Source organism: Asterias amurensis, chromosome 4 (genome assembly GCF_032118995.1).
Source record: "Asterias amurensis chromosome 4, ASM3211899v1".
NCBI classification, from domain to species: domain Eukaryota; kingdom Metazoa; phylum Echinodermata; class Asteroidea; order Forcipulatida; family Asteriidae; genus Asterias; species Asterias amurensis.
In genome coordinates this window covers 25211879-25232810 of record NC_092651.1, presented here as the reverse complement: position 1 = coordinate 25232810, position 20932 = coordinate 25211879, and the positions used below count along the sequence as shown (strand labels likewise).

Genomic DNA, 20932 nt, shown 5'->3' with positions numbered 1-20932 from the left:
CATAGGCTCAACATCAATATGTAAAAGCATCAAATATCAAAACTGTGTCAACGACCGTCATGCAGCGTACGGACCCGAAAGACGGTCGTTAACAGGATATGACTAGATTGATGGCGCAGTCGTCACGTACCAAGTTGTCCAAGTGTCTGTTTGTTTTGATCATCTAGCGCTGCATGCTCGGGTTCGAAGTAACAGGTGAGTCAATCAATTATAAGATAAACATAATTTAAATTTAGATAACAAAATAAGTGAAGATTAGATTTATTCTAACATAAAATCAACAAGCAATGCTGCCAATTCATCACTAAACAAAAAACAGACTAGTTTACTTTTGGCAACGCTGCCAATGTTTGTGGTTAAATGAGCGCAAAGTTGAAACTCGCGCAAACTTCAAACATGCCCGTTCAAGTTGTGTTACTTTCCCGGGCAATATTGAAACTTGCGCGCGCAAACCTGTGCAGATTTCTACTTTGCGCCCAAGAACTGGTAATGAACAAACTAAATTTTGCACATTCTTTAATTTAAAACTTTTATGCCGTGGGTTCAAATCCCAAGTTGGGACCCAACCGAGAAGGCCTAAATTAATATGCTTGTGATTTTTGTTTACAGGACTCTGGAAAGTACTGAGTATACTGTAGTGCACACACATCGTCCCATCCGTGTGAACCCAAATTAATATTTTTATTTTAATCATTGTCCTACTCGGCGCCATACAGAAATTTATGCTTATTCTGAATTAATTTTACTCTTTATCTGTTATTAAATTTTTTGTTGTTGTTTAATATATCTTCCCGAACCTCAAATTCACGCGTCACAAATAGTCCCGCAAGCACCTTTCCCGACACGTAACTTTTTGTTTACATTTCGTAGTGACGCAATTTTTATAATTTCATGAAAGTATAGACCATGTGGGATGTGACCTCTGACGTCACAAAAACCGCCGGGCAAAACCTTTGTGTTTTGGCAGCCAGCTAGAACTTCAACGCGTCTTTTTGCCTGGCAAAACATGACGTGTACAGTGTTTTGTCAACAGAGGGTGATTTGTTTGAATGTAAACATAGGTCATACGCCAATATTATCACACGGAATGCCGATTCATAGCTATTAGTAACAGCGCGTAATCTATTTCTAAGCACGCGCACGCAGACACACAATCCATGTGCATCAAACAGAATCTTCACAAGTTTTTGAAAAAATACTTCAAACTTCGAGTTTTCAATTATCAAAGTGTCTATAATTGTATTTTGTTAAAGTTTTTTAACTAAAGGGCATTTATGAATGGGAATAAAAGAGTACTGACTCATTCTTTAACGTCCGTTTAAAACCTTGCAGGATCGTTGCCGTGCGATTAAGGCCCTTGACTTCGGCTCAGGCCTTTATCACACGGCAGCGACCGGCTGTTAAAGAACTCGTTGCTACCCTTTTATTCCCTTATTTAATGACAATCAGCAAGCCTACCAATGATGGAGGTTATCTGATTAATAAAGCCAAAAACATAGAATGCAATAAATGCAATTGTTATAAATAATATTAACTAAGTGATAACAATGCAGACGTTGTTCTTGAATATGTTAATTAAATTAAAACTCTATCCATAGGACTAGGACTCAGGAGACGACTGTTACGGAGCCATTCATCGTTTGTTTCCTCTTTCCCCTTGATTCCAAACACACAGGAGACACTCTGCTAAATCCGCTGTGACATTCAACCAGACATCATGAGTTGCCCATTTATGCAAGGTCAAAGGTCAGTACAAAATATGGAGTTGGATTATTTGAAAAAGTCCAACAGTACCAATCCTGTCTTTAAAGATTCACTTTGGTTATGTGGTCAAGCGCACTTGACTCAAGCTTTAGTGTTTCTCACCAGCAGAGTGTGGGTTTGGGTCCAGAACCCAATGACAGACAGAGCTGCTTTTAAAAGTAGAGAAAGTAGCCAAGCACAACAAAACTGAAAACTATGCTCACCAGAATTTTGTTACTGGCCAAAACGCAATTTCTCATGTACAGTCTGTGACTTGTATCCTACAAATAATTTACTTGGAAGAAACTTTTTAATAATTTTAAGCAAATTTTCTGCTTAAAAGCAAAAAAATCCTTTCTTAGTAAAATCAGATGACCGGCCAAGACTCCACTCAATTGTTATGCTAAGTAAACAACAGCTAAATACCAGTCACAAGCAATGTATATGGCATGACATTTTGGCGAGTAACAACAAGCTAGCTATTTTCTTGCTTGAGCAAATTTTTGGCTGAAGCAGCTCTATGTGAAATTGGGCCCAGGTCTTGACACTTGTTTCCTTCAGCAAGATTAAGCAAGAGTGGATTGCTGGTTGACAATCCAAGCACCTTGTAAACTGGTTGAAATGGCTACATAAATCAGTCTCAGAATTCATCAAAATTAACCCTCTAAAAATTACAAATTTGTCTTGAAAATTAGTGTTTCCCTTTGTTCAAGCTCTTTGAGTATTTTATAGACCCCTTGTATTGGCCAAAATTAAAACGACTCTCAGCCAATGATATCTATTGATCTCAGTGAGGGCGCTGTTTTTGCTTGTGACGCAAGGGGCCTAGTGGTGGATACATGCCCTATGCGACCTTGTTATTGTTACTTTTGTTATCAAATAATAAACCACAAGGCAAACTGATTGGATAATTTTAAATGATTGTGTTTTGTAATTTTATTTGTTACTAGAGTGGAATATGAACCAAATACTTCCAGATTAAATATGCCGGTTCTCTACCAACTGAAGTATCTAACCCTATGTTGGCAGTCTTTACAAAATATGGCGGCCACCAACACAGGGCTTACCCCTAGATAGCTCAGTTTGGTAAAGGGTAGGCAGTAAAGGGTAAAGGGTTTTTTGTCCCCCAACACTGAACGCCAAGGCAAGTTTATGACTTTTGACTTTTATTACACACAGCGCACTCAGCATATGCACTACTAACACCTAACACAGAACGGATCAACGGATATACCTTATATTTGGATATTTTGGAGTTACACTTTTGGGGGTTATGATCCAGCAAGGCATGCTGGAAAAAATGGCGCCGCGAGATCGATCAACCCTGGGAACGAGGTTGAATTTACATATTTCATGGGAAGGGTCTACAAGTTTTTTTTTCACCCCACAGTAGCTATTATTATTTTTCACAACAGGGCTGCTGCCAAGACCATAGGTGATGCTGAGGATGACGACCCAGCCATGCATTACCACAAGTACCTTCATTTAGAGAAGGTACTGGGTTCACAGCATCTTCAGTCTGAGAAGGAGGGCAGTAAAGTGCATGATGAGCATCTATTTATCGTGGTTCACCAGGGTAAGCACTGAGCATCTTTTGGCAACATCGATCGGAAACAAGGGTATTTTTAGTGAAGTAAAATTCACCGACCAAAATCAGCCTTTGAGAAAAACCCCGCTAGGGTTGAAATATTATTTTTGTGGATTTATACGGTAGCAGTCTTCAACAGCTAATTTTATTTTCTCCAAACTAATTCCGATAGGGTCAAGGTCAGCCCAGAAACAGTTTAATAGGTACCTGCATCTCTTGAAAATGAATGCTCTCAACATAAACAGCCGTTCTTTCCAAGTAATGAGATAGTCGTGAACATTTTTTCAACATGGTTCCTGTCAGTAAGCTTTGGCAAAAGTTTTCATCTGTTTGAAAAATTCTGCAATTTTGAAACCAAGCCTAACCGAGGCATCCCAAAATCCAACATAAAATGTCTCAGTTGCTACTCAAAAATCATCACATGTTACTCAATATTAGAACTCAGTCAGTACTTGACATGTTTTAATGTTGTTAAGCAAAATCGCTGGGCGAAATTTTTCCTTGCTGTTCTAGTAAATTTTCCTTTGTTTATCTAAATATTGCAATAAGCCAATTTTGTTTTCCTATGAATAATGAATAGGGTAGACGGCCTTAGCTTTCGATCCAATCCGGACCTTCTTCAGAGGCATTAAACAAGTACAAACAAATACATATCCATTTATAGAGAAAGAGAGGGGGAAGGGGATTAAGGGAAGGATCCAGAAAGAAGCGAGAAAATAACAGCCAATCAAAGTTTTTATTTCAGAGACAATGTAGGTGGCTATGAACCAATAGTAGTGAAGTGGCGAGGACAAAGGATGTTTAGAATGAAAAGATGGGTTACTGGACCATAAAAGTGTGAAAGTATTGTTCGACAACAATGCAGGGAGACATGAAAGGGTAGGATTAGAGAGCAAGTTGCATCATGATGCAACTAACAATGGTCAACTAATAAGAATAGCAAGATCAAAGGTATGATGATTTTAAAAATAGGTATGAGGGACCTGTGGAAAAAAGGGGGGGGGTTACTTACATCAGATGGTTACAGTGGTGAATTTAAAAAACTTGAAAACAGTGGTGAATTTAAAAAACTTTAAAAAACTTTAAACTAGATTAATGTTTTCCTATGAATGATACAGTGTATGAGCTATGGTTTAAGCAAATGCTGTACGAAATCGACTCGGTCCGCAGCCTCCTAAGCGAAGTGCCTTTTGATGAAAGGAAACAACTAGTGATCAACCAGCGAATGGGACGCGTCGTTGGGATCGCAAAGGTCAGTTGTAATTATAATTATTTTAGGGTTAAACCTGGCTACACGGCAGTTGACTGTTGTATGGCTTCTGACTGGCACCCCCGAACAAAGATATTGACAAAATAGGGACACTGCCAATATAGGGCTAGATAGCTCAGTTGGTAGAGCGCCGGCACGTTAATCCGGAGGTCGTTGGTTCGAATCCCACTCTAGTCAAATCTTTGTTCAACCCCAAAATCATTTACAAATTTACCCAGTCAGTTTCCCTTGTGGTTTATATTGATATAATTATTTTAATAAAAATAAATTTGAAGCTGAATTGCAAAGGACGCAGCTTTAACATGTTCGGGCTGCAGGAAAGGTACATGTTTGGTGACCACTCCTAACATTAAAGGCAATAAAAACCGACATGGTTATAGCATGGAGGACGGAAGAGAAGGAGCTCGAAGGAAGAGAAGGAGCTCGAACGAAGGGACTTCAAAAGCCGAACCCGTGGTACCGCGGTCGTTTAACGACACCTTGTAATCACCCACATACCTTATACAAATCATGGGCGACCTGCTGTGTGTGAGTTTGCGCCCGCCCAGCAGGAAGTCTGCTATCTTTTACCAGTTAGACAGGGGCATTGTCAGGGTATTCCTTTGTTACTCTGCGGTTGTGCGGGTTGTTCGAACTCCTTCTCTTCCTTCCTCCATGGTTAGAAGTACTGCACCTTTCGAAAAAGCATTTTATTCATGGTTTGTTAAAATACTGCAATTCAGCGGCTAAAAGCAGAAACGACAGTTTACAAAAAGAAGTCTCATTGCATTTCTTATCCCCTAAAATTTGAATTTGAGAACTGTGTCTTAGATTGTGTATTCCAATAATGAAATATTCAGCCTGCATTACTAAACCGCTCCAGAGTTTCGGCAAACTCAAAAAACACTACCACCTTTTTAAATGAAATTGTCACATGTTAGTTATGGGTGTATTGTATATTATCTACATTTATATATGGTTAATAAAATCGAACAGTAGCAAAAATAAAAGGAAAACAATATTTTTATTTTTTTTTCCAGATTCAAGTGGAGCAGATTCACATCTTGGAGACGATGACCCCGATGGACTTCTTGGAGTTCCGTACGTTTCTTGCTCCAGCCTCTGGCTTTGAAAGTCAACAGTTTAGGATCTTAGAGAACAGGCTCGGTTTGAAACCAGTGAGTTAAAAATTTGAAAGGGAGTGCCTTTGTTCGGAAAAGAAGTGTCACATTGTTGCTTCATTTCCAATGATCAGTCATTTTGATGGAGATTTGAAATGAAAACCAAGTGCTTTGAATATAATCCAAACTGAAGCCTGTGTGGAATTTTCAAACTTGAAAAGCTTCTTTTCAATGCCCTGCGGGCAGAGCATGCAGTCCATAGGTCTCAATTTGCATTGGTTTGTACACAGCGCTCTGGGGCCAACTTATTTTCCTTCATTTTCACAAAGTGATGTCTGTGTTTAGGAATTCATTTTGAATTCAAATAGTTGGAGGAATAAAAACACATTGACAGTTCAGTACTTATAAAGTAGTAGGCTTATTAAAAACCCCAAATAACATTAGTAACCACACTCCTAAACAGCAGTTTGAAAAGTAGTACAAGTTAAATCTTGATTTTCTCCAAACATTTTTTTTCTTTTCTTTTTTTCTGTTGTACGAGCAACGAATTCAAAACTATAGTGAATAATATTGAATAGTCTGACAGTTAGACAAGTTAAATATAGGATGCGTTCGTTTAGCTTCCCTGGGTCATCCCCAGTCTGCCCAGGACAGCCCCAAGTGCCCTGCTTGTGGAGTGGGTCGTCACTAAACGCTGTCACTCTGAGAGTGGTGAGTGGTCGTTCGTTTAGCTCTTGTCAGGGGCTCAGCCGAGTGAGCAACGCGGGGTAGACCCAGGGAAGCTAACCGAACGCACCCATAGATTCGCAGAGACAAAAACTACGCTATATTCATTTATGTTTATTTTCTTGCTTTTTTTTTAACTGGAGTTCTCTGACAAAACAGTTAGCAAGAGTCCGTTGTTTCATTTGAAGCATTTTCTTATTAAACAATCTTGATAACCACATTATTCAAAAGCACTTATACCACATGACCAGTTCCAGATGGCTTTATTGATACTGGTTAATTGATAATCAATGAAGCGTAAATGGATTTTTTTCCGATAATTGGATTGTTATGATTTCCGGTCTGTGAGTGGAGGCTTTTAATTGTTGTTTTAAATAAACACAGTCTTTTTGGAGACACAGTGTGTTTGTTTTTCTAAAGACATGTATAAACACTCAATGATTGTACTATTTTGAACAGTCTGTTTGTAAACAAATTGTGTGTACTTTGCTAAATAATTGTTATCCTACTGTGTCTTTGAATAGGAATGGAGAGTGAAGTATGCCCAGAAGAACTACAAGCATGCACATCAGGGAGAGCAACTGGAGGGAATCCTACAAGCAGAGGAGGAACCATCATTGCTGTCAATTGTAGAGGTATAAAGCAATAGGGGAATAATAGGGTAGCGACGAGTTCTTTAAAGGCCGCTTAGGACAGGCAAGGTCGAATTGGCGTGTGATAAACGCCCTAGCCGAAGTTTTGAAATTTAAAATTGACACTTGAATTTTTACTTTAAACAGGCTAGTGCCTTGGCTAGAGCTGATGTCTTCGCCATGGTTTTCTAAACGGCCATTTTTGCCAAACAGAGTCAAAAATGGAAAATAGACAAGCCACTCAATTTAATATCAAAACATAGACATTCTTAGCTATGGTAAGGCAAGGGACTACGATCAGGAGTTTTGAATGGCATAATTTTACTGAATTTTGTTTGTTATTTTGAAGAAATGGCTGGAGAGGACACCAGGTTTGGATAGCGATTGCTTTAACTTCTGGAAGAAGTTTCAAGACGCGGCACAGGCGATGATTGATGATATCCGTCGAAGTGCAGAGGTAATAATTATGACAGAAAAATATAATAATTTATAATTTATTTTTACCCTTTATACACCAATGTAAAGGCAGTGGACACTATTGGTAATTACTCGAGATTTCGAGACCTCAGATTTGGAACTTGAGGTCTCGAAATCAAGCATCTGAAAGCACACAACTTTGTATCACAAGTACTTATATGCTGAGTTCTGTGAAAAAAAACCCACATGCGAATCACTCGGGTGGGATTCGCATACACGACCCTTGAATTGCTGGAGCAGACGTCTTACCACTAGACCACCGAGCTGGCCCGTTGGCTAGGAGTCAGTTCAAATCCTATGTGTTAGGAGTATGTACATGTACCACAGCGATTTGATAAGAGAAGTTAATTTTGCATCAGTGATGAAGAATAAAATTTGTTTTTACCCTTCACTGATGTATATTCAGTACTTTTTTCACATAGCTGAATGTTTTTTTTTCATAATACAAAATTAATATATTGTTCAAAATATATTCATAAATACCCCAGGCTTGGGCCTTTATTACCTAGTCGAGTCCCGAGTTAACTCGTCACTGTCAGTCTTCTATTTAAGGGGGGCATGGTTGGCTTATGCGTAAAGCGCTCGCCTCTCACCAAGGTGACCCTGGTTCGATACCCGGGCAGGGTCATATGTGAGTTGAGTTCTGCGTTGGTTCTGTGCTGTGCCACAAGGGTTTTCCAGACCATCCGGTTTACCTCCCTTTGGAAAAATCAAACACTTTCGATCTCTGGCAGTGCTCCGTTGTCATAATGGGTTGATGTGGCTGGCTGCCAAAGGCGCCCTTGCATGCCTGCTTCTCAAACACGTTGTAGCTGCGTCCTTTGGAATTCAACTCTTAGCTGCGAGTAAGGATGATTAGCCTCTCAAATTAATATTTTTGTTGTTATAATACTTCATAAAACATTTACCCACCACACACATTGTTTGTCGATTAGCATTTATTATTTGTTATATGGAAGTGTCGTGGCCGGGCGAAGCACCGAATTCAAACTCTGGTGTTTCTGATCAGCAGAGTATGGGTTCGAATCCCAAGCCGTGACACTTGTGTCCTTAAGCAAGACACTTCACCATTGATTCATCCTTCGGATGGGACATAAAACAGTGGTCCCATGTATTGTGTAACGCATGTAAAATAACCCAGTGCACTTATCAAAAAGAGAAGTTGTTCGCCCCGGTGTTCCTGGCTGTGGCTGATGTATGCGCCGTAGCACCTTGTAAACCCTTGTAAGGTACTACATAACTGGGTCTCAGTGATTCATCCTATCTTTCTGAAAATGTGTATATACTTAGCTCCGTGAGTACCTTGTTGGTAGACATGTGCGCTATGTAAGACTTCAATATTATATAATGAGTAGGGTAGATGGCCTTAGCTTTTGATCCAAACTGGACTTTCTTCAGAGGCATAAACAAGCACAAACAATTGCATTATATCCATTTATAGGAAAAAAGAAGGGAAAGGGATTCATTCATTCATTCATTCATTCATTCATTATTGATTAATTATTTTTAAAAACAAATTCCCATGGCGACCGGAGGTTGAATTACAGGAAAATATACAGAGGCTAAAAATTGGAAAAAATCACACTATTACACATTTAAGGAGAGACAAATATTTACAATGTATAAAACAAATTGTTCTAAAAGGATTAAGGGAAGGATCCAGAAAAGAGCGGGAAAATTATAGCCAATCTAAGTTTCTATTTGAGAAACAAGTTTTTACTTGAGAAACAAGTTTTTATTTGAGAAAGTTTCTATTTGAGACTTCAATATTATATTATATTTGTTAAAACTCAGGGGTCAGAGTCTGATGAGGAGAAGGCGGCCATAATGCAGGAATATGAGTTGGCTCAACAGACATTCCAGACAGTATTTGATGTCGACACTCATAACATGCTCGTTAGCAGAGGTAAGTTACTTCACTCAGAAACTCTCGTTGAACAGTACTCAAGAGTGTGTTTTATTTTCTTGATTGTTCTTTTTATTATAAAGCATATAAAGTACGATTATTATCTCAAAATCTTTGTTTTGCAGGTGCCATAATTTTTTTTATTAAATAGCCTGAAAAGTCTTTTTAAGCTTACAGTACATGTAGGTCTGCCCTTGTACATGATAAAATGTTCCTACTTTCCAAGGGCCAAATATCATGAAATTGATGGACAGTTTTTAATTTGTTTTTATGCAAGTCGCCAGACACACAAGGCCTGAAGGCCACTTCAAGGTGTGGGCTACAATTATTTTATTCCAGAGGTCGTTACCACCTACTCCTAGGGCTGAAACAGGGTTATCCCCCTTTTACAGTCCATATGGATGTAGGCTTGGGTATCATCAGTCTGAAGCCTGGCTGGTAGAGCAGAAAGCACTACCTCCCCAACTTTACGAAGCAATCCATGAAGTGTCTTGGTTAAGGACACAAGAGTCACGACCAGAACCCAAGAAACCCATACTCTGCTGATAAAAAACCAGAGCTTGAATCGGGTGCTCTTAACCACTGGGCCATGACACGCCACCAAAACATTGGTGATTTGAGAACATCAAGAGGCATCACAAAGTTATATATCTCTGCAGTGGGACTGGGCTTTTACTCCCTTTACAGGCCATTAGGGTGTAGGCTTGGATATCATCCATCAGAAGCTTGGCTGATAGAGCAGAAAGCACTACCTACCCAACTTTATGAAGCAATCCATGAAGTGTCTTGGTTAAGGACACAAGAGTCACGACCAAGACTCAAACCCATACTCTGCTGATAAAACACCAGAGTTAATTCCGGTTCTTATCCGCTCGGCCATGACACGCCACGTGTTGAGTGGACTTGATATACTTGTGTTATTTTCTGTGCCACATAATTGTCTTAACTTTGGTTTCAATCTAATGCTTTTTGCTGTGAAAGCTGAGTATGTAACTTGAAGCGTTGTCCGCAAGGCACAGGACTTGGAGTTTGAGCAGTGTAACTGTGAGAGGTCAGTATTGAACCATTGCAACACAGCTTGCCTCATTCACGCAAAGTTTGCAAAGACATTTCCTACTTCATGACTTTCATCATGTTACCACCGACTTCTGTCAAATTCCCTGTATATAGACCCATTGCATATGATGTCACACTCTCAAAAAGGAGGCAGATCATGTGACAAAAGCTGTTCTCTGTGCGTAAAAACGTGCGCGTGACCTCATCGAACCTGTGGTGATTTGCGCTATGCAAGGGGGAGCTATTGATTTCTTACACCATACAAAAAGCGCCTCCGAACAATGCGCGTACGGTAATTGTGGGTGTCAACTCGCTTTTGTGCATGTTTGTATACGTTTTGCACCGAAATGACACCCAGGATAGGCACACGTCAGTAAGCTGCGCATATTGCAAGGGGTGTATACAATAAACCTTACGCATATGATGTCATTTGAGTAGGGAGCCCTTGCCTAGAGGTCAAAAGGCATTGTTAATTGGCCAGTCCTGTACGCATTGCGCACAAACCTGTGCGCTTTACCTCTAAGATGGTGGCTGGATGACGATGTCAATGCATAAGACTTATCACAATCATGGGTACTCTTTTTGTGACAAAGATACCAAAAGAACTAAAGACAGCAAAAAATTAACGTGGCTGTTAGAAAAGCGCCTATAATTTTAAAATTGTCACTCGTATTCTAAAAATGAAAATACCAGGAGACATCAAATTTAATTACGGCAATTTTGACACCTCGTTTGTTACAATCAGTCAAGTATTGTTGTCGCGGTAAGTCATTACAGGTGAAATGTGCCCATTTCCATTGTTGCAGTAACTCCTATTGACAAGAAGAGCTTTTCAAAGTTCTCGCTATTAGCTTCTCGAGATACATGAAAGTGTGTTTCCAAAGTCATGTCTGAACCATTGGCATTTTTGTCAAATTCCCGCGTTCTATTTTCATGGAACAAGACAGACTTTTAAGTCGCCCATATTTCATATACATGTAGATGAGTGTAATGTGGCATTACCATGGGTTTAGTTAAAACTTCATGTATTCATGTAGAAAGGTGATTGATCTCATGGTGCCTTTTTCAATGTTTCCCATGTCTTCATACATACACAGGACCAGTGGTATATATATATATTCTTTAAAAACAAAATTGCAGTATGTTTCCAAAATATTTTTGTCGGAAGAACTCAGGCATGCAACTCTTCTGCGTTTCCGCGGAATTCCACGTTGTTGTTGTTGTTGTTTTTTTAAATGTGAAAAAAAAGAAAAAACAAAGAAGAAGAAAAACAACGTAAAAAAAACCCTTTTTTTTTTTTTTTTTTTACTTACCCTCCTACCGTTATATATGCCTGGCATTAACAGTGTACAACTATAATCATGTAAAATAAAATAATCATTGTACATGCTAACAATGCACCTTAGAGCATAATAAACCTCAACATTTTCTAGGGTACCATTGTGGGTATCATGTCCCGTGGCGTTTCGGCTGCCTCGCTCTGCACTTGTGCTGTGCCTTTGAATATGTTCTTCTTTTTTTTTAACGGGCAGTTGCATGCCTGAGAAGTGAATCAAGCAATCACACAGTTTTATCCAGATCTTGGTGTATTTTTGGTTGAAATGGATAAACATTGTTTAATTTTCAGTCCCACATAAAGATACTCATTTTATCAGGCATGATATTTTTCCTACTTAATAAGTCTGTTTTCCATTTTTTTGTTTTCACTCAGAAAAATCTGAAAATTAGTGTTTAATAAGTCTGGAAAAGTCTATTAGAGCCTACACCTTGTGTACAAGTAGATTAGCCCTTGTACTTGATAAAATGTTTCTAATAAAATGTTCCTAATTGGGTCTCAGAATCCATTACTGCAATAACCTATCTTTCTGAAACTTCTGTGTATACTCAGCGCTTTGAGTACCTTGTTTGGTAGAAGGGTGCGCTATATAATACTACAATATTATTATTATTATTATTGTTACTTTTTTACAAGGACCAAAGATGCCTGTTTTATGAGACAAGTCATCAAACTAATTTGTCATTTGTAGAAATAAGAATGCATAATGCCGCTAGTTTCTTGGACGTGCGTTTCCAATGTTGCATTAACATACAAGTCTGAACCATTGTCATTTTGTCAAGTTTCCAAACATTTCTGACATCATTAATAAGTTGCTATTAGAGGCAGTGGACACTATTGGTAATTACTCAAAATAATTACTATCGTAAAAACTTTTCTTGGTGACTAGTAATGGGGAGAGGTTGATGGTATACAACATTGTGAGAAACGGCTCCCTCTGAAGTGCCATAGTTTTTGAGAAAGAAGTAATTTTCGAGACCTCAGATTTAGAACTTGAGGTCTCGAAATCAATCATCTGAACGCACACAACTTCGTGTGACAAGGGTGTTTTTTTCTTTCATTATTACCTCGCAACTTCCATGACCGATTGAGCTCAAATTTTCACATGTTAGTTATTTCTTGCATAATGTTGAGATACACCAACTGTGAAGGCTAGTCTTTGACAATTACCAATAGTGTCCACTGCCTTTAATGTTAAGTGTTAGTTGCTCCTTAAAGTAGTGCCATTGTTGATGCAAGTTTAAGTTTTGTGTGTATACCAGTATACATGTCAATTGACAGGGAAGAGTTAAAATCAATTTTGCAGAAAATTGACCTTCTTATTAAGTGGAAAGTTTGCCATTCTGCTTTGTCCATATGCCATGTCAAAGTTTTGTGATAAAATAATGAATAAAAAAACGGAATTAGTTGTTGCAAACAACTTACCAACCAATAAATGCAAAAAAAATAGTTAATGGACTGACATTTCAGTCGACTCTCGCAGTATCTCAGGCCATTAAAACTATTGCGTAAATAATAAATCCTCACACTACTTTCTTTGTGCAGAGTGCATAAATACTCCCTGCTTGTGTTCTATTTTTGTCATCTCACTGAATTGTTAACCCTCGTGTTTGGTTTCCCAGGGGACAGGAGGTTCTCCCACAAAGCCCTACAGGGGGCGCTGTTTATCTCTTTGTACCGTGATCAGTGTCGGTTCAGTCAGCCGTTCCAATTTCTCACCCTTCTAATGGATCTGGACTCGCTTATTATGAGATGGAGATGTGAGTATTGGTTTTATTCTTTTAGAATCGTAAATAAAGACAAGACCAAACATTTGTCACTGTTTGCACAACAATATGTTTGTTTGGGGTCAGTAAATAGCTAGTTTACAAACTGTGTATCAGTTGTTAACTCACGCATGACCAGTTTATCGAGGCCAGGTTCAAAATGGAGACTTTAGCTACAGCTACGGCTAGATCGTGCGCGTCTGTCTTTTCTTCAACACTTGCTGATCTAGCCGTAACTCTAGCCGAAGCCGCTGTTTCGGACATGGCCTAATCATGTTTTAATCATGTGTATTTTCAGTGAACCACGTGCAACTGGTGCAGCGGATGATTGGCTCCAGGCCGGGTACCGGTGGCTCGTCTGGTTACATGTACCTAAAAGCTACATCAAGGTTGGTAACCAAGTTCTCTTTATACTTTCGGCCTTTTCAAAAATCCCGCTGGTCTTTGCCTTTGTGCCTCTTCAAAAGGTTCCCATAGATTTGAAGATTTCCTATTAGAAATGCCCTTTGCAAAATGAAAATGGCCTTGCCCTCTCAAAAATGAAATTCTAGGCCTGGGGCTCTGTCTCCGGCTTTTGCTCCGTCATCAATTTTGGAGCAGTGTGCATTTTGCACGATGATTTATCATTAAAGACACCGGGCATTATTGGTAATTGTCATAGACCAGTTTTCTCACTTGGTGTATCTCAACATATGCAAAAAATAACAAACCGTTGAAAATTTGAGCTCAATTGGTCTTCAAAGTTGTGAGAGAGTAATGGATAAAAAAACGCCCTTGTTGCACAAGTTGTGTTTTTTCAGATGCTTGATTTTGAGACCTCAAAATCTAATTCTGAGGTCTAAAAATCAAATTCAAATATTTTGGTGAAAAACTAACTCTAAAACTACATTATTTCAGAGAGAGCCGTTTCTTACAACAGCTCTTCATTACTCATTACCAAGTAAGGTTTTATTTGAAGTAATTACCATTTGTGTCCAGTGCGTTTAAATGAGGCCTGAAGCCAGTTGTAAGCCGAGATTTGTAGTCCAGGGCCTAATTTCATGAAACAGAAAAGTATTGCTAAGCAGAAAAAGGTTACCCTCCGCCACAATTCCATCAATTTTACATTGTTGTGATTAGTGCCCCCCTTAATTTTTTGCTTAGAACAGAAGTTTGCTGAGCTGTAACTTATGCTTAAAGGCAGTGGACACTATTGGTAATTACTCAAAATAATTATTAGCATAAAACCTTTCTTGGTGACGAGTAATGGGGAGAGGTTGATGGTATAAAGTATTGTGAGAAACGGCTCCCTCTGAAGTGCCATAGTTTTTCGTGAAAGAAGTAATTTTCCACGAATTTGATTTAGAGACCTCAAATTTAGAACTTGAGGTCTCAAAATCAACCATCTTAGCGCACACAACTTCCTGGGACAAGGGTGTTTTTTTCTTTCATTATTATCTCGCTAGTCCGATAACCGATTGAGCTCAAATTTTCACAGGTTAGTTATTTTATGCACATGTTGAGATACACCAACAGTGAAGGCTAGTCCTTGACAATTACCAATAGTGTCCACTGCCTTAAACAGCTTTATGAAAATTGGCCCAGGTTAGTTAGAATTTAAAAATAAAATTCCAAATTGTTTTTTCCTTTGACCAGCGATCGCTATAAGGTGTTTGTGGACCTCTTCAACCTGTCCACGTTTCTGCTGCCTCGGAAGTACATTCCGGCCCTGAGCAACGACATGAAGCGAAAACTGTCCATTCCATTCGGCAAGGCCTTCGTGAATAGCGGAAATATTCAAGGTCAAATTCCAGATGTTGTTCACGAGGGGGTCGACAGGACAGATGAAGTTCTAGAAACTTTGTCACGAACAAAATTGACAGACTCCCCTAAAGTGTGAGAAAAGTTAAGGCTAGCTTTTAGGCCAAGTAAAACAAAAACATGTTTAGCATCCCCATCCGCTTCCTTTTAGAGGCTGCCTCCTTTTTTCCCTTTTTTTGCCTTTTTTTTTAAAGAAGAAAAAAAAGGATTTATTTTAACGATCTCAGATGAAAAAACATAAATTTTGACAAAATAGCCCCAGCCGATTGTCTTAAAAAATGTGTTGGGGGCCACTTAAATAAAGAAGAAAAAGGCGCTCCCTTTTTTTCAAAAGGCAGGACGCTTAACGTGTTTTGTTTGGGGGCCTTTATGTAGTTGATGTATCATTCAAAACCATAAGGAATGATATACTGATTACATACTCACTACCTTATGGAAACCAAGTACTAATAATAAACCGAAAAGAGAGCACAAAAGGTCTCAATTGGAAAATTTGAAAGACTTGGGTGCTCCTAAACTTGTGGATAAGTCATTAATGGTTTGTCGCGGTGATAGTCAAGTCGTGGTGGCATAATGATTCAGGTCTCTGCGATCAAATACTGGTCTCGCGAGATCTCTGCTCTTACCCAAAGCTGCTGGCTGCAGAGACAGCACCGCGTGAGAGTAGTAGTCTTGCGTGGGCCAGCAGTCTCGCGAGAATATCGCTAGTGTTGCGGGAATTGTGGTGAGACACTGAATGCTACATGTATCACAGCAACAGATATTTAACGAGGTGTCCACAATTTTAGGGTGCTCTATGGAAATTTGTGTACACAGTATAAGAGAGGTTCTTAAATTTAGGGACAAAGAAAAGAACAAAAGATTTCCCCACAGGGATTCACAAATAGAATGTGTGCGTACACGTGTGTAATGTGTAGATGCATTCACCACATGTTTTCAAATTGCATAGTTCAAAACCACTGTACATAATTTTGACCGTGTAATAATATATGCCTGTGATTTTTTTTTTATAGAACTCGGAAAAGTACTGAGTATACAGTACTAACACACATTGGTGTATATGGGTAAAAACCAAAATGAATATTCTTTATCCTGATGCAAAATTAACATCTACATGTATTAGCATTGCTGTGGTTTGAATCAGTGTACATTTAGCAGACTTAAAGACACTGGACACCTCTGGTAATTGTCAAAGACCCGTCTTCTCACTTTGTGTATCTCAACATATGCACAACAAAATCAAAAACCTTTGAAAATCGTAACTCAATTGGTGGTCGAAGTTGCGAGATATTGATGGACGAAATTGTGTGCTTTCAGGACCTCAAAATCTAATTCTGGGGTCTCAAAATCGAAAACCATGTTACTTCAGAGGGAGCCAATTCTCACAATGTTTTATGCTATCAATTTGAGACGTTGTGACCATGGGTTTGTCCATTGTTAGAAGTTCGTCTCTGCCATCCAGGCTGATCCAGGAGAGCTTGAATAGCTTGATCGTATTGTAGGCTGATGGCCTTGAGGTCGTCTATAAGCTGTGATATGTAAGTGCAGCGGAGGCTTTCACCCTGTCGAAAGGGTTCAGACGGCAGGTTTTGTGGTAGTAAAATGAAAATATTTGAAATAATAAGAGTTAGGATTTAAGCACTTCACATTGGTGTTGAAAACCGTATACATTTTTGAGTTTCTGTAATAATAATTTTTCTTTGAGAATACAATATAATACAATGCTATACAATAAAACTGTATTGTCCCTGCATGGGAAATTTCCTTGACCTTTTGCTCACATAAAAACGCTTCAATGAAAAGAAACAACGTTAAAAAGGGGTTAAACCGTACCACAGAGAAATAGTGGGCCTAAATACAAAGTTAAGAAGTGAACCATAGACAGAGAATATGGATGTTTTACAATAAAACCCTGACTTGAAAAAAGAGAAGAAGAAAAAGGCTCTCATAGAGAGCACCAAAATTTGTTGTTCTCTTTTGATAAAATTATACCGTGACTTGTAGTTAGGCAGATATGTGCATTTAGAGCAAAGAATTGTGGGTTTTGACGTACAAGCATGAAATTTGGGGCAGTTGTAGGTCATCTCTCATGGAATATTTTAAAATTGGGAGCCACCTGAAAAAGGGTGAAATGGTTGCCATGGCGACCGTTTAAAAAAAAATCGCAAAAACTCAAATTTAACATAGAAAATTGCATTTACGATTAAGATTCAAAGAAACTTAGGACTGTAAATATATCAGAAAACCCAGAATTAACTCAAGAATGGTAAAAAAAGGGGCATGGTTAAATCCGCAATTTTTGGAAAATTTGATTTATATGTGGAAAAATGTAACTTTTCCCTGAATTTGCGGGAAGTATGTGTATATTGCATGACAATTTTTAGTAAATGCTTAAAATATTCTTGGAAATTGGCAGAAAACATGCACTGCTCATTTATTTAAACCTTAACCAGGAAGCCAAATAAATACTCACTGATCTTGTCACCTGTAATGACCTCTACATTTGTATAGAGAATTCTGGTGTTAATCTCAGTGTAAAAGTAAGGAGGCCAAGTTTGTTACATGTATTACATTTAGTTGATACATTTATATTAAATTGTTACATTTGTATGCAGTTGTATTATTTGGGTCCAGGTGCAACATTTTACCACTCTCTACACTGCAGCTATTCTCTACTATTCTTGTGTAATTTGTCAGTCAGTATGGACATTGCCAGTGGGCTCTTGACTTCGCTTTAGCTGACTATTTGCATGTTATCTTGTCCAACCTTGCTTGATAAAATCATAGATGCTTTTGTAAGCCTGGCTGTTTTTGATGTGACCAGATTATCTAGTAACAGAAATGATGTCTCGCAGCCTTCAGCTTGTGAGTCCACAGCAACCTGCTCCTTACAAAGAGATAGAGGTAAAGACTGACTGGAACAAGTGTATACTTTGCCAAGCAATAACAACTGAAACCTCGGCCGAATAAGCTTCTATGCTATGCTCGTATCTCAGACCACTTGTATGTACTTCTAGAACTATGAGGTTTGTTCGAACATCATCGTTTGTGAAGACGATAGTGGAACAAACTTCATAGTTCTAGGAGTATTGGATGTACCTCCAATTGAATCAAATACAATAGACTGTATTGGATAACCGCTTTTTGGCTATGATAGTCGCCTTGTAGGGCAAACCGTATGCGCGTCCAAACGCATACATCAAGGAAGCACGCAGCGCGCAGCATTTCCTGTTTGATTTATATGGCACATGCGCGCACATGCGCACAGAGGCCATCTTGTAGGTCAGATGTTTGAATGGTGACATCATATTCAATACTTTCTATAGCAATGGTGGCTTGCCTGTTCATTCTTGTAATCCTCATTTGTATAACAAAATAACCAAAGTCTGGATTCTGAGATTATACAACTACCCTGGAAAAAGGGTTTTTGTGAGCCAGTTTGGAACATGTGGCCTATAACTCTTCATCCGACATAAAGTGGTTAAGAAGACCTTGTACATATCCAAGATTCCAGTTTGCTTACAGGTTTTAAAAGTTTGTCTCTTTGTGTTTATGTGTAAACTGTGTGTTTTGCAGTATAATTTCTGAAGATTCTGAGGATGTGTGTACATAAAGATACTGCTTGGTATACATGTATAACCGAAATGTAAAAATTAGTGTTTGCTTTTTATGCTGTGAACTTGACTGATCCATTAACTTCTACTACCATAGCAACTGCCTAGCAATGGAACCTATGTGGCTTGTCGTGGCCGAGCGGTCAAGAGCACCTGATTAAACCCTGGTGTTCGATCAGCTGAGTGTGGGTTCGAGTCCCGGTCGTGACACTTGCAACATAATGTTGGGGAGGTAGTGCTTTCTGCTCTACTGGCCAGGCTTCGGATTGACGATTACCAAGCCTACATCCGTATGGACTGTAAAAGGGTGTAACCCTGTTTCAGCCCTAGGAGTAGGTGGCAACTGCCTCTAAAACTGCCCAAAAATAATTGTAGCCCACACCTTGAAGTGGCCTTCAGGCCTTGTGTGTTTGGTGACTTGCATAAAAAAAATAATAATAAAAAAAGTGTATGTTTGGTTACTGGCAAGGTCACTAGGCCTCGACTCTATGAATGTGCAAAGCACAGTACAGTAAATAAAATGAAGCAGTTACAAAACACAAAGAAACTGTCCTTTTTTGGCGACAACATTTGCAGTTGTGATTGGTCAGTTATTAAGGTCAAAGCTTACTCGGTCAGTGTTGTGCTGTATGTTGTGATAATTTACGTACAGGGTATTCATTTTTTATGGAAGATCAATAAGGGTTTTTAGTATAAATAGTTGTGTTTAGGGGTAAATCGTACATTGATGTGTTAAATACTGTGTGAACTCTGTGCTTTTGACTCCCATAAATGTCTGACCGTGTTAGTTCGCACAGTAAAAGGAAAACCACGCAATTTCGAGGCAAATTTGTGCTGATCATTGTATTGTACTTTTACAACATCTGTCCAACCATATGCATTTTATAGAAAACGGTTACAAGACGCTTTTTATAGACCAACTCAGCCGATCCAAGGCAAAGTGTTCCTTTAAAGAGTCCTCAAATCAGCAGTACTTGTTACACACCCATGTTTGGTAAAACCTGGTAGCTTATTATTTACCAAAAGCAAGTTTAACATCTATTAAATCCATTTATCTTCATGCCAGTTTAATAGTATTATAATTTTGTTTAGAAGTGTTTCATAACTGAAGTATTATGCTCGTTTTCTATTTTTTTATTTTTTTTTATTTGGTACTTTCATATGTTGGTACTCAAAACTGGTTTGCTTGTTTATCTTTAAAAGTTTCGTTTTAGAGTTTATCAATGGTACTGGGCCTTTTTTAGTTGAGCTATTAACAAGTGTATTCACCACCTCTTATCTCCAAAAGCAATCAGACTACTAATCAGTACTTCTGTCAATATATTCGGCTTATAAAGTTTTGGCACTTAATATCAAGGTCGTTGGTTCAAATCCTGCTCTAGTAACTTTCTCTTTGTTCAACCCCAAATCATTTCAACAGCATTATGTGATTTTCTGTTTGCTGAGAATTTTACTGTTAGTTTGTAAGATACTTAGCAAAAACCAAACTTGTTTCATGTCTCTAATGCTTTGCTTTTTGTGTGCAGTAAATATAAATATATATTTTTTGACATTTGCAAATAAAATAAACTTTGCAAAAAAAAACACCAGCCTTGTCTGTGATTATCTAAATGTGATCGGTTGAAAATGAGGGGGAGGGAAATCTGGTAGTGTGGTAGCCCTATATAGGACTCTTCCTCTGTACACAGATACAGAGGCGGCAAAGACCTAACCCTAACCTAGCCCCCCTTGGCCTACTGTGGGCCACCGGTGAAAGGACCCGATAACCACTTCCCGATGACCGACTCGTCTGCGGGCGAGAGTAGTACAAAACAAAAGTGTAAGGCCGCAAGGGCTAGTAGTGTGGTAGTGTTTTGTGCACACATAATTATGTATACAAAAAAACATTATATAATGTTTTTCTGTATATAGACAACAA

At 38.6% G+C, this 20932-nt stretch overlaps 1 protein-coding gene across 1 annotated transcript; it reads left to right on the top strand.

The window, feature by feature from the left end:
* The first annotated feature begins 66 nt into the window (after positions 1-66).
* Positions 67-20560, top strand: LOC139935976 (tryptophan 2,3-dioxygenase-like). The gene is made up of 11 exons (XM_071930642.1): positions 67-195; positions 1676-1746; positions 3159-3319; positions 4450-4583; positions 5621-5758; positions 6952-7062; positions 7409-7516; positions 9331-9442; positions 13457-13594; positions 13899-13989; positions 15236-20560. Exons 2-11 carry the CDS (start codon positions 1718-1720, stop codon positions 15477-15479), a joined length of 1266 nt encoding a protein of 421 aa, XP_071786743.1. The 5' UTR covers positions 67-195; positions 1676-1717; the 3' UTR covers positions 15480-20560.
* The last annotated feature ends 372 nt before the right edge of the window (positions 20561-20932 follow it).

Bases quoted from the DNA above. Each gene is read 5' to 3' on its own strand.
- LOC139935976 (XM_071930642.1), top strand. From the start codon at position 1,718: ATGAGTTGCCCATTTATGCAAGGTCAAAG. The intron at 1,747-3,158 runs GTCAGTACAAAA...TTTTCACAACAG, and splicing joins CCATTTATGCAAGGTCAAAG to GGCTGCTGCCAAGACCATAG. The intron at 13,990-15,235 runs GTTGGTAACCAA...TCCTTTGACCAG, and splicing joins TACCTAAAAGCTACATCAAG to CGATCGCTATAAGGTGTTTG.